The sequence below is a fragment of the Enhydra lutris genome, unplaced genomic scaffold, assembly GCF_002288905.1.
Source record: "Enhydra lutris kenyoni isolate GAN:26980312 unplaced genomic scaffold, ASM228890v2 scaffoldscaffold26, whole genome shotgun sequence".
In the NCBI taxonomy this organism is placed as follows: domain Eukaryota; kingdom Metazoa; phylum Chordata; class Mammalia; order Carnivora; family Mustelidae; genus Enhydra; species Enhydra lutris.
Genome location: NW_019154110.1, coordinates 6,003,757 through 6,018,098, shown reverse-complemented (window position 1 = coordinate 6,018,098; position 14,342 = coordinate 6,003,757). Strand labels below are relative to the sequence as shown.

Below are 14,342 nucleotides of genomic sequence, written 5' to 3'. Positions count from 1 at the left end.
CTATCTGGCCCACCAACCCTACAATATTTACAACCCAAACTTTTAGAGAAAAAATTTGCTGATCCCTACTCTACAGCCACAATGTCCAACACAGCAGCAACTAGTCAGCCACGTGTGGCTACTGAGCATAGGAAATGCAACTTGCCCAAACAGAGATGTGCTGTAAGTATGAAATGCAACCAAAATTTGAAGACTTGATTGAAAAAATAATGTAAAACATCTCAATAACTTTTATACTGATTACATATTAAAATAACTTCTAGATATATGTACTGGCGTTAAATTATTATTAAAATTAATATTACCTGTTTATTCTCTGTAATGTGGCAACTAGAAAATTTTAAATCACGTATGTGATTCATATTACATTACTATCAAAGAACACTTTCTATGTGTAGGATTTAACTCAGCTGCCGGGTGACTTAGTGCACCCACTTCTATGAGGATAGATAATGACAAAACCGGAAACTTACATATTCCCATTTTTCTCAATATGCTGCCTTTGAACTCTTTAAAAGATAATAATTTATATAAGCAGGAAATAAACTACAAAATTCTATAAATATTTTTACCTACTACGGCAGATATTCACCATTAATTCGCCTATCACAATCACTGGTATCATGGGAATTAATAAAAAGACCATAATCTTAAAAACAAACTATTAACATTACCAAATTTTAACACTCTAAGCTTATAATTGTAATCAACAATTTAGAACAGTTGTAACTACAAAGAAATCTGAGACAGAAGAGAATACACCAAGTAACAGTACTTACGGATGGGTAATAAAATTTAGCGTAATAAAATACAAAATCGTAAAACCTCTATAAACAAAGTTTTACAATAAAGCAAGTACTAGAGAGTTAATATCTAAACACAAAAAATAAATACAAAATAAAGTTTTAAATTGAATTTAAAAATAAAAGTACATATACCTAATTTCCCAGAATGTTTCCACCGGAGCATCAGGATTCCATAAATCAATGCTGTCTAACTGATGAAGAACCAGCAGAGCCTGAATTTTTTTAAAAAAGAGAGAGAAGAGTTAACCAAAAGATTTTTGGTAGATGGAACACTGGAGTATTTATCTTATAAATGCTAACAAATCCAGTTATTTAATTGCAGCTCTAACACACATTATAAAGCAAAAGAGAAAAACTCTGAAGAACCCAAATCTCTAGGGAATAATAAATGTAGAATCAAATAATTTTCATTCTTATCATTCCTACTTTAAATGGCATACAGGGATACAGTTAAATGACTGATGAATTCGGAGGAGCAATAGACACATGTAAAAACTGCTTTAAGACACAAACTAAGTAATTTCTGTGTCAAAGAACCCAGTAGAATAAAAAATTAATCCCTAAATAAGGAGAGCTCACCAAAATTAGTGCGCACAACAGTATTTTACTTCAAACCCAAAAGACAAAGTAGAGGTTATCATGCTCATCACAAATTCTTTTGGAACATTAAAGATCAATTATTTCCAAAAACGAGAGAGAGGGGAGCAAAACAGGTTCGCACTGCATAGCAGATTATTCATTCTAAAATATTCCAATTGACAACAGAATTGAAGTTGGAATTTGGTTTGTAAAACATTAACAGGAATTAAATAATTTACTTAAAATATACAACACGCAAAATCACTATTTAAAACCGTCAATGTAAAAAGTGTAAAACTAGACTCTTCCCTGAAACCTACCCTATCCTAACTCCAATTCCACAGTGACGCCCCAGAAGGACACTGCTGAGCTGTGCATATTCTTCTCGGTCCTTGGTCAATATATTTGGTGATGCTTTACTCCCCTTTAAAGCCTTTTATTAAAACTCCAATAAAATGCTATTTGGAACAAATAATGAGAACTGATTTCTTCTTCTCTTAACAGTAAATCAAGTGCATAAAATGCTAATATTTGCACTGATAATCTGCCTTACATTAGGAAAAGATACATAAATGTCTAAACTTAGACCACTTTATAATGCTAAACCTTACAAATGATATAAAGACCAGACCTGTATTATCTTATTTCAAACACTTTTATTGTAATTACTTTTAATATATCATGAAAACTTCAATTCATTGTGAGAATCTTCAAAAATTATAGTTAGTAGCTCTCATCCCAAGGAGAAAACAACACAAATTTATATTCAATTGTCACTATTGCATAAAACAGAACAATTTACCTTTAAGTAGCAAATTCTCTATAGTTATGTTTGAAGAAACACTTTAACATAAAGACAATGTGTTTGCCTTTTCCCTGCCTTAATATGATTGCTTTCCTTGTTATGTTCCCTTCCATTTATTTTCCACATATATTTTTTTAAGGTTTTATTTATTTATTTGAGAGAGAGAGCTCGAGAGAGGGGAGAGTCAGAGGGAGAAGCAGACTCCCCACTGGGCTGGGAGTGCGATGTGGGACATGATCCTGGGACTCCAGGATCATGATGGGAGCCGAAGGTAGTCACTTAACCAACTGAGCCACCCAGGTGCCCCTTCACATATATTTTTTATTTTTAATTTTATTTTTTATAAACATATATTTTTATCCCCAGGGGTACAGGTCTGTAAATCGCCAGGTTTACATACTTCACAGCACTCACCATAGCACATACCCTCCCCAATGTCCATAATCCCACCCCCCTTCTCCCAACCTCCCTCTCCCCAGCAACCCTCAGTTTGTTTTGTGAGATTAAGAGTCACTTATGGTTTGTCTCCCTCCCAATCCCATCTTGTTTCATTTACTCTTCTCCTACCCCCTTAGCCCCCCATGTTGCATCTCCTCTCCCTCATATCAGGGAGATCATGATAGTTGTCTTTCTCCGATTGACTTATTTCGCTAAGCATGATACCCTCTAGTTCCATCCACGTCGATGCAAATGGCAAGATTTCATTTCTTTTGATGGCTGCATAGTATTCCATTGTGTATATATACCACATCTTCTTTATCCATTCGTCTGTTGATGGACATCTAGGTTCTTTCCATACTTTGGCTATTGTAGACATTGCTGCTATAAACATTCGGGTGCACGTGCCCCTTCGGATCACTACGTTTGTATCTTTAGGGTAAATACCCAGCAGTGCAATTGCTGGGTCATAGGGTAGTTCTATTTTCAACACTTTGAGGAACCTCCATGTTGTTTTCCAGAGTGGTTGCGCCAGCTTGCATTCCCACCAACAGTGTAGGAGGGTTCCCCTTTCTCCGCATCCTCGCCAGCATCTGTCATTTCCTGACTTGTTAATTTTAGCCATTCTGACTGGTGTGAGGTGGTATCTCACTGTGGTTTTGATTTGTATTTCCCTGATGCCGAGTGATGTGGAGCACTTTTTCATGTGTCTGTTGGCCATCTGGATGTCTTCTTTGCAGAAATGTCTGTTCATGTCCTCTGCCCATTTCTTGATTGGATTATGTGTTCTTTGGGTGTTGAGTTTGCTAAGTTCTTTATAGATTTTGGACACTAGCCCTTTATCTGATATGTCGTTTGCAAATATCTTCTCCCATTCTGTCAGTTGTCTTTTGGTTTTGTTAACTGTTTCCTTTGCTGTGCAAAAGCTTTTGATCTTGATAAAATCCCAATAGTTCATTTTTGCCCTCGCTTCCCTTGCCTTTGGCGATGTGCCTAGGAAGATGTTGCTGTGGCTGAGGTCGAAGAGGTTGCAGCCTGTGTTCTCCTCAAGGATTTTGATGGATTCCTTTCTCACATTGAGATCCTTCATCCATTTTGAGTCTATTTTCGTGTGTGTAAGGAAATGATCCAATTTCATTTTTCTGCATGTGGCTGTCCAATTTTCCCAACACCATTTATTGAAGACGCTGTCTTTTTTCCATTGGATATTCTTTCCTGCTTTGTCGAAGATTAGTTGACCATAGAGTTGAGGGTCTATTTCTGGGCTCTCTATTCTGTTCCATTGATCTATGTGTCTGTTTTTGTGCCAGTACCATGCTGTCTTGATGATGACAGCTTTGTAATAGAGCTTGAAGTCCGGAATTGTGATGCCACCAACTTTGGCTTTCGTTTTCAATATTCCTGTGGCTATTCGAGGTCTTTTCTGGTTCCATATAAATTTTAGGATTATTTGTTCCATTTCTTTGAAAAAAATGGATGGTACTTTGATAGGAATTGCATTAAATGTGTAGATTGCTTTAGGTAGCATAGACATTTTCACAATATTTATTCTTCCAATCCAGGAGCATGGAACATTTTCCCATTTCTTTGTGTCTTCCTCAATTTCTTTCATGAGTACTTTATAGTTTTCTGTGTATAGATTCTTAGTCTCTTTGGTTAGATTTATTCCTAGGTATCTTATAGTTTTGGGTGCAATTGTAAATGGGATTGACTCCTTAATTTCTCTTTCTTCTGTCTTGTTGTTGGTGTAGAGAAATGCAACTGATTTCTGTGCATTGATCTTATATCCTGACACTTTACTGAATTCCTGTACAAGTTCTAGCAGTTTTGGAGTCGAGTCTTTTGGGTTTTCCACATATAGTATCATATCATCTGCGAAGAGTGATAGTTTGACTTCTTCTTTGCCGATTTGGATGCCTTTAATTTCCTTTTGTTGTCTGATTGTTGAGGCTAGGACTTCTAGTACTATGTTGAATAGCAGTGGTGATAACAGACATCCCTGCCGTGTTCCCGACCTTAGCGGAAAAGCTTTCAGTTTTTCTCCATTGAGAATGATAATTGCGGTGGGTTTTTCATAGATGGCTTTGATAATATTGAGGTATGTGCCCTCTATCCCTACACTTTGAAGAGTTTTGATCAGGAAGGGATGCTGTATTTTGTCAAATGCTTTTTCAGCATCTATGGAGAGTATCATATGGTTCTTATTCTTTCTTTTATTAATGTGTTGTATCACATTGATTGATTTGCGGATGTTGAACCAACCTTGCAGCCCTGGAATAAATCCCACTTGGTCGTGGTGAATAATCCTTTTAATGTACTGTTGAATCCTATTGGCTAGTATTTTGGCGAGAATTTTTGCATCTGTGTTCATCAAGGATATTGGTCTGTAGTTCTCTTTTTTGATGGGATCCTTGTCTGGTTTGGGGATCAAGGTGATGCTGGCCTCATAAAATGAGTTTGGACGGTTTCCTTCCATTTCTATTTTTTGGAACAGTTTCAGGAGAATAGGAATGAGTTCTTCTTTAAATGTTTGGTAGAATTCCCCCGGGAAGCCATCTGGCCCTGGGCTTTTGTTTGTTTGGAGATTTTTGATGACTGTTTCAATCTCCTTACTGGTTATGGGTCTGTTCAGGCTTTCTATTTCTTCCTGGTTCAGTTGTGGTAGTTTATATGTCTCTAGGAATGCATCCATTTCTTCCAGATTGTCAAATTTGTTGGCGTAGAGTTGCTCATAGTATGTTCTTATAATTGTCTGTATTTCTTTGGTGTTAGTTGTGATCTCTCCTCTTTCATTCATGATTTTATTTATTTGGGTCCTTTCTCTTTTCTTTTTGATAAGTCTGGCCAGGGGTTTATCGATCTTATTCTTTCAAAGAACCAGCTCCTAGTTTCGTTGATTTGTTCTATTGTTTTTTTGGTTTCTATTTCATTGATTTCTGCTCTGATCTTTATGATTTCCCTTCTCCTGCTGGGTTTAGGGTTTCTTTTTTGTTCTTTCTCTAGCTCTTTTAGGTGTAGGGTTAGGTTGTGTACCTGAGACCTTTCTTGTTTCTTGAGAAAGGCTTGTACCGCTATATATTTTCCTCTCAGGACTGCCTGTGTCCCACAGATTTTGAGCCGTTGTGTTTTCACTATCATTTCTTTCCATGAATCTTTTCAATTCTTCTTTAATTTCCTGGTTGACCCATTCATTCTTTAGAAGGATGCTGTTTAGTCTCCATGTATTTGGGTTCTTTCCAAATTTCCTCTTGTGAATGAGTTCTAGCTTCAGAGCATTGTGGTCTGAAAATATGCAGGGAATGATTCCAATCTTTTGATAACGGTTGAGACCTGATTTAGGACCGAGAATGTGATCTATTCTGGAGAATGTTCCATATGCACTAGAGAAGAATGTGTATTCTGTTGCTTTGGGATGAAATGTTCTGAATATGTCTGTGATGTCCATCTGGTCCAGTGTGTCACTTAAGGCCTTTATTTCCTTGTTGATCTTTTGCTTGGATGATCTGTCCATTTCAGTGAGGGGAGTGTTAAAGTCCCCTACTATTATTGTATTATTGTCGATGTGTTTCCTTGATTTTGTTATTAATTGGTTTATATAGTTGGCTGCTCCCACGTTAGGGGCGTAGATATTTAAAATTGTTAGATCTTCTTGTTGGACAGTTCCTTTGAGTATGATATAGTGTCCTTCCTCATCTCTTATTATAGTCTTTGGCTTAAAATCTAATTGATCTGATATAAGGATTGCCACTCCTGCTTTCTTCTGATGTCCATTAGCATGGTAAATTCTTTTCCACCCCCTCACTTTAAATCTGGAGGTGTCTTCAGGTTTAAGATGAGTTTCTTGTAGGCAACATATAGATGGGTTTTGTTTTTTTATCCATTCTGATACCCTGTGTCTTTTGATTGGGGCATTTAGCCCATTCACATTCAGGGTAAGTATTGAGAGATATGAATTTAGTGCCATTGTATTGCCTGTAAGGTGACTGTTATTGTATATTGTCTCTGTTTCTTTCTGATCTACTACTTTTAGGGTCTCTCTTTGCTTAGAGGACCCCTTTCAATATTTCCTGTAGAGCTGGTTTGGTGTTTGCAAATTCTTTCAGTTTTTGTTTGTCCTGGAAGTTTTTAATCTCTCCTTCTATTTTCAATGATAGCCTAGCTGGATATAGTATTCTTGGCTATAGTATTCTTATATATGTTTTTCTCGCTTAGTACTCTGAATATATCATGCCAGCTCTTTCTGGCCTGCCAGGTCTCTGTGGATAAGTCTGCTGCCAATCTAATATTTTTACCATTGTATGTTACAGACTTCTTTTCCCGGGCTGCTTTCAGGATCTTCTCTTTGTCACTCAGACTTGTAAATTTTACTATTAGGTGACGGGGTGTGGACCTATTCTTACTGATTTTGAGGGGGGTTCTCTGAACCTCCTGGATTTTGATGCTTGTTCCCTTTGCCGTATTGGGGAAATTCTCTCCAATAATTCTCTCCAATATACCTTCTGCTCCCCTCTCTGTTTCCTCTTCTTCTGGAATCCCAATTATTCTAATGTTGTTTCGTCTTACGGTGTCACTTATCTCTCGAATTCTCCCCTCGTGGTCCAGTAGCTGTTTGTCCCTCTTTTGCTCAGCTTCTTTATACTCTGTCATTTGGTCTTCTATATCGCTAATTCTTTCTTCTGCCTCATTTATCCTAGCAGTGAGAGCCTCCATTTTTGATTGCACCTCATTAATAGCTTTTTTGATTTCTACTTGGTTAGATTTTAGTTCTTTTTTTCTCCAGAAAGGGCTTTTATATCTCCCGAGAGGGTTTCTCTAATATCTTCCATGCCTTTTTCGAGCCCGGCTAGAACCTTGAGAATCGTCATTCTGAACTCTAGATCTGACATATTACCAATGTCTGTATTGATTAGGTCCCTAGCCTTTGGTACTGCTTCTTGTTCTTTTTTTTTTGTGGTGAATTTTTCCGCCTTGTCATTTTGTCCAGATAAGAGTAGATGAAGGAGCAAGTAAAATACTAAAAGGGTGGCAACAACCCCAGGAAAATATGCTTTAGCCAAATCAGAAGAGATCCCAAATCGTGAGGGGGGAAGAAGGGGATAAAAAGAGGTTCAGAAGGAAGAAAAAAAAAAAAAAAGGAAAAAAATAAAAAAAAAAAACCAAAAAAAAAAAAATATAAAAAGGAAAAAAATATATATATATATTAAACTAGTTAAAAAACATTTAAAAAGAAAAGGGTAAAAGTTAAAAAAATTTAGCAGAAGAAGAGAAAAAAAAATTGAAAAAGAAAAAAAAATTAAATTAACTGCAAGGCTAAAGAATCATGGGGAGAAAGCCATGAGTTCTGTGCTTTGCTTTCTCCTCCTCTGGAATTCCGCTGCTCTCCTTGGTATTGAAACTGCACTCCTTGGTAGGTGAACTTGGTCCTGGCTGGGCTTCTTGTTGATCTTCTGGGGGAGGGGCCTGTTGTAGTGATTCTCAAGTGTCTTTGCCCCAGGCGGAGTTGCACCGCCCTTACCAGGGGTCGGGCTGAGGAATCCGCTCGGGTTTGCTTTCGGGAGCTTTTGTTCCCTGAGCGCTTTCCGTAGAGTTCCGGAGGACGGGAATGAAGATGGCGGCCTCCCAGTCCCTGGCCCAGAGGAGCCGAGAGCCTGGGGCCCCACTCCTCAGTGCGCCCTCAGAGAACAGCGCCTATCTACTCCCGTCACCCTGCCTCCGGCCGCGCTCCGAGCTGACCGAGCCTGCGACCGGTTCAAGGTAACCCCGAGCTTAGCGCTTACTCCTCGGCTCTGTATCTGTAGCCGGCTTCCCCGTTCTAATACCTGTAAGCTCTGCGACACTCAGACACCCCCGATCCTTCTGTGACCCTGCGGGACCTGAGGCCACGCTGACCCTGCGTGGGCTTCACCCCGGTTAAGCCCTGGAGCAATGTCCCTCAGCAGAACAGACTTTTAAAAGTCCCGATTTTGTGTTCCGTTGCTCCGCCGCTTGCCGGGAGCCGGCCCCTCCCCCTGCGGTCTATCTTCCCGTCGCTTTGGATTCACTTCTCCGCCAGTCCTACCTTTCAGAAAGTGGTTGATTTTCTGTTTCTAGAGTTGCTGTTCTTCTTCTCTTCGATCTCCCGTTGGATTTGTAGGTGTTTGCAATCTTTAGATAAGCTATCTAGCTGATCTCCCGCTACCTGAAGTAGTCTCAGCCTGCTACTACTCCGCCATCTTGACTCCTCCCCCCTTCACATATATTTTAATAAAGCTGCAAACACAGTAGTCATTTGACATTTCATAAACATTATTTAATACTGCCACGTAATCTGCATGGGGTTTTTTCGAAGATTTCATTTATTCATCTGACAGAGAGAGAGAGATAGCGAGACAGAGCAAGTACAAGCAGGGGGAGCGGCAGGCAGAGGGAGAAGGAGAAGCAGGCTCCCCACTGAGCAAGGAGCCCAATGTGGGGCTCAATCCCAGGACTAGGATCATGACCTGAGCCAAAGGCAGATGCTTAACCAAATGAGCCGCTCAGGTGCCCTGTGATCTGCATGTATTAAAGGATGTTTAATTCACCAAGTTGAAATATCATTCTGTCACTAAATATTAACCTGTTTTCTTACTAGTGAATATTCTGAATTCTCTACTATTTTCTCATTATAAGTCAGAGCAATAAGCATGTGTGTGTGCGTGCATGTGTGTGTGCCTTTCCCTTCAGAATTGTATTCACAGGATGAAAAAAATTACAGGAATGGAATTATTTGGACAAAAAAAGGGGGTATTTCCCCAATCTCTGCTAAATACTGTCAAACAGCCTTGCAAAAAGAATGCAATTTATAGGTTGAACAGTACACAAATAAAAGCAATGAGTGAAACAATGAATTCTAAAACATTTTTGGTAAAATGCAATACATAGTACAAACAATAAAGTAGCATATCTTTTAAGTATATAGCTCAAAGAATTTTTACAGATGTACATAACTCCATGTAACCATTATCCAGATCAACACTATCTGCCTAGAAGCCCTTTTCATATTCCCTTAATCATTAGTGCTTAACAAAGGTAGCCACTGAACTGACTTCTACCACCATAGATTATTGCTACCTGTTTGTTATTTATATAAAGGGAATCATATAGTATGTTCTCTTTTGTGTCTGGCTGTTCTCACTGAACATTACACTTGTGATACTGATTGATCCATGCTCTGCATTTAGCAGTAGCAGCTCATTCTTTTTTCACTGTTTTAGTCAATGGAATAAATATAACCAAAATTATTTATCTACTACTGTACTTGAGTTGTTTCTAGTCTTTTTTGGGGGGGGGGAATGAGTGCTATTACAAATTATACTACTATTAATATTTTTTTGTATGTTTCTTTTGGTAAACACACATATGCATTTCTATTGGATACGTACCTAAGAAAAGAATTGCTAGGTCATACGTTTACTTTGTAGATATCGCAAAACAATTTTTAACAGTGGTTGTACTAATTTACCAGACTATGAATAAAAACATGATATAATCATTTATTTCATATAGCTTTTTATTACTGACTTCTAGCTTAATTACACTGTTGTCGCAAAAAAATTCTGAATGATTTCAATCTTGTAGAATTTGTTGAAACTTACTTAATGCTCAGGATATATTGAATGTTCCATGCATACTTGAAAAGAAAGTATTCGCTGAGTGCAATGTTCTATGTACGTCAAATAGTTCCTATCTGATAAACACGTTGTTCAAATCGTCTATTCTATTTTTTTTTTTGGCTTGTTTATTCTACCAGACCTTGAGAAAAGTATGCTCAAGTATGCCACTAAAACTGGACTTGTCTATACTTTTACTTCATGTATTTTTATTTATTTTAAGCTTTGTTTTTAAGTTCATACAGAGTTTCATTTTCTCAGTAGTCTGGGCACCTTTGTAACAATGAGATGTCCCACTTCATCTCCAGTAGTGCTTCCTGCTTTAAACTCTGTATTTGTGTATTACTCCAGCTTTCCTGAGTACATGTTTGTGTGGTTGAAATATCCTTGAATTATGGACCCCACAGTGTCTTTATATTTAAGCTGTGTCTCTCCTAAAGGCCACATAGTAAGATTTTTGCACTCTTCGGTATTCACCCAAGAGAAATGAAAGCATATGTGTAGACATATGTACAAATCTATACATACACGTTCCTAGTTTTATTTGTAATAGCCAAAAACTAGAAACAACACAAATATCTAAACAAGTAAATGGATAAACAAATTGTGCTATGGCCACAAAATGGAACACTATACAGCAATATATGTGCAGTAACATAGATGAATTAATAAGTATGCAGAATTAAAGAAGACAGACACAAAGTACACTTTATAATTCCACTTATATAAAAAGCAAGTTAGCCTGCAATAACAGAAAGCAGATCGATGGTTGTAGAGGAAGCAAGGGAGCAAGACAGGAAGAAGAGAGGAACGAAGGGAGTACAAAGGAGCATGAGACAACTTTCAACAATGATAGATATGTTCACCTAACTGACTACTAACAGGTGAATAAACTGTGATTTAATTAACAGAATAGTTATCAACAATAAAAAAAGGAATTAACATATGTAATATCATGGATGAAGCTCAAAAACTTGTGAGTAAAGGAGGCCAGATAAAAGACATACATAGTCTAAGATTTCATTCATATGAACCTTCAGAACTGGCAAAACTAATTTATGATAGAAATCAGACCAGTGGTATTTTGAGATAGGGAGTTGGGGCACAAGATACAGGAGAACATCCCAGGATGACTAGAAATATTCTAAATCTTCTATGATTTCTATTATATGTAAATTATACCTCAATAAAATTGATTTAAATTTTATAACACTATATTTCTAAACCTATATTTAGCAATCAATATAAAAATTTTTTTTAAGTCAACTGTATTCACACGCACAAGGATGGCTATAACCCAACAGACAATGACAAGTGTTGGCAAGAATGGAGAAATAGAACCCACATACACTGCTGATGGGAAGAGAAAAGGATACAGTCACTTTGGAAAACAGGTTGGTCATTTTAAAAGTTAGACAGCTAACATAAGACCCACCAATTCCACTGGTAGATATATATACCTAAGAAATACATCCACACAAAAACTTTTATACAAATTTTCCTAGCAGTATTATTCATAATAGCCAAAAAAACAGAAACAATACTAAATGTCCATCAACAGATGAATAAACAAAATGTCATATATGCATGCACTAGAATATTATTTGGCAACAAAAAACAACCAAGTATTGTTACATGCTACAATATGAATGAACCTTGAAAACATGTTAAATGAAAGAAGCCAGAAACAAAAGCCACATATTTTATGATTCCATTTATATGAATTGGCTACAATAAACCAATCTACAAAGACAGAAAATAGATTAGTGTTGGCCAGTGGCCAGGGTGGAAAGAAATGGAGAATGGCAGGGTTTCATTATGGGGTGACAAAATGTTTCAGGGTTAGACAGTGATGGTTGCACAACCTTGTGAATATACTGAAAAACCCTGAACTGTACACTTTTTTTTTTTTAAGATTTTATTTATTTATTTGACACAGAGAGAGATCACAAGTAGGCAGAGAGGCAGGCAGAGAGAGAGGGGGAAGCAGGCTCCCCGCTGAGCAGAGAGCCCAATGTGGGGCTCGATCCCAGGACCCTGAGATCATGACCTGAGCCGAAGGCAGAGCCACCCAGGTGCCCCTAAACTGTACACTTTAAAAGAGTAAACTTTATGGTATGTGAATTAGATCCCTATTTAAAATTCAATATATATTTTTAAAACTCCAAAAAGTCAACTGCAATCAAAAAATTTTGAGGTTTTGTATTATCAGAATTTGCACAATGTTTCTGCCACATGAGATATAAATAAAGTAAACCCCTTCTTTCTCCATAGAGTTCATAGAACAGCATACAGACACAAACATTCCATTGCTAGATAGAAATGCCATCTCTGACAAATAGATGTTCAGAAATGACTTCTATCACTCATAGAAACCACACATAAAGGAAACATGAAGAATGTACATAGTTACCACCTTTCCTTCAAGAGCCTAGAATTCATTTCCCCTCACCTCCATTGCTTCCTGAGCAATCTCTGGCATGTGAGACTGAGGGACCAGCTGGACAAGCCCTGTTATTAACTCCGCTGTACTGCCTTGGGTCTCAGGCCCCTGTTTTCTTGGATTCTGCAAAGAAAAAAGCAAGTTCATTTAAAAAAACTGTATCTGTTACCTGACAGGAGCTAGAGAGAAAAGAGAATGGAGAATATCTACTAATGGGTACACTAGACTTTTTAGAGTGATGAAAATATTCTAGAATTACATAGTGGTGATGCTGCACAATCTTGTAAATATACTAAAGACCAGTGAATAGTACACTTTAAAACAGTGAATTTTATGGTATGTAAATCACAGCTCAGTAAAATACAGTAATTGTGGAACTTTTTTTTTTAAGTCCAAATTGTTTTTGTTAAGAATTCACTTAATCTACATCTATAGTGTTCCTTCATGTGAACGATGTCTAGAGAAAACCTTAATGAAAACAAAAGCTAGGAATTAATTAATTTCTTAATTAAGAAATCATATCAATAAAAGGAGTAGGTATAAAAAAAATTTTTTTTTTCACTAATACTACACTGGCTAAATGATACACCTCTGGTTTGGAACTGATTGAAGGCAAAGAACATGCGCTGCATGATCACCCCATGCAGCCCTCTTGTCTAGTGTAAAACATCTGCCCCAATCCATCCAAGGCTAGAATCCACACCTCCAGATGCCTGTCCTTCAGTCTTTTCCATTGTGGAGAAACACTGTGTACTAAGTAAAGCAAATCAGTGGCGCATATAAATGCAAACAGTCTACCTAAAGAGACTAAAATGCTTCCTGTAACTTGGAAGCATCTATTTATACTTCAAGAATATATGGTTTTTGTTGTTTTTTTTTTTAAGATTTATCTTAGAGAGAGGGTGGGGGTGGGAGACAGAGGGGGTGGGAGAGAGAGACTCTCAAGCAGACTCCCTGCTGAGCACGGAGCCTAATGCAGGCCAGGGCTCCAACTCACAACCCCGACATCATGACCTGAGCTGAAATCAAGATGCTCAACCAACTAAGACACCCAGGCGCTCCTATATGGCTCACTTACGTGAGACCAACGCAACTTGTGCCCCCTTTTTATTTTGCTAACTGTGAATTCTTTCCCATTTTAATGATTAAGAAAAACCCTCATCCCAGAATTTCTGTAATTCAAAACTATTAGCCTACTTTATAAAATTTAGATTCATTCACACATAACTCAGTAACATTTACTGGATACCAAAGACATGGCAAGTTAAAAAGATGTGTTTTCTACCCTCTTGGAACATGTAGTCTGGTGGGAAAAATAGACATCAATAAAATCACCAGACTAACAATTGTAAAACTGCAAATGAGAGCAGTACTGCACACGTACGTGGCCCAGTCGGGGAGGCTCCCTAGGGTAATGAGAGCAGCTCCAAATGAGCCGGGATCATGTATAGAAAGAGGAAAGGGAAGCATATCATAGGCCAAAGGAACAGCAAGAGAAGGTATAAAGGAATGGGATAAGCAAGATGGAATAAAGACAGACCATCATGACTATAGTAAAAAAAGATAGAGAAAAACAGGATGCTAGATGTGGCAGAAGAGGTAGGTGGGAGTCAGATTTTGCATGTCCCTGCAGGTCTGTCTGG

At 37.7% G+C, this 14,342-nt stretch overlaps 1 protein-coding gene across 2 annotated transcripts in view; it reads right to left on the bottom strand.

Moving 5' to 3' along the window:
• LOC111151595 (neurofibromin 1) overlaps positions 1-14,342 on the bottom strand; it is a 270,567-nt gene that overhangs the window by 146,007 nt on the left and 110,218 nt on the right. For both annotated transcript variants that reach the window (XM_022509675.1, XM_022509676.1), the window contains exons 14-15: positions 12,709-12,822; positions 939-1,018 (exon numbers count right to left, since the gene is read on the bottom strand). In XM_022509675.1, the coding sequence (XP_022365383.1) occupies positions 939-1,018; positions 12,709-12,822 (194 nt within the window). The remainder of the gene's footprint in view (positions 1-938; positions 1,019-12,708; positions 12,823-14,342) is intronic.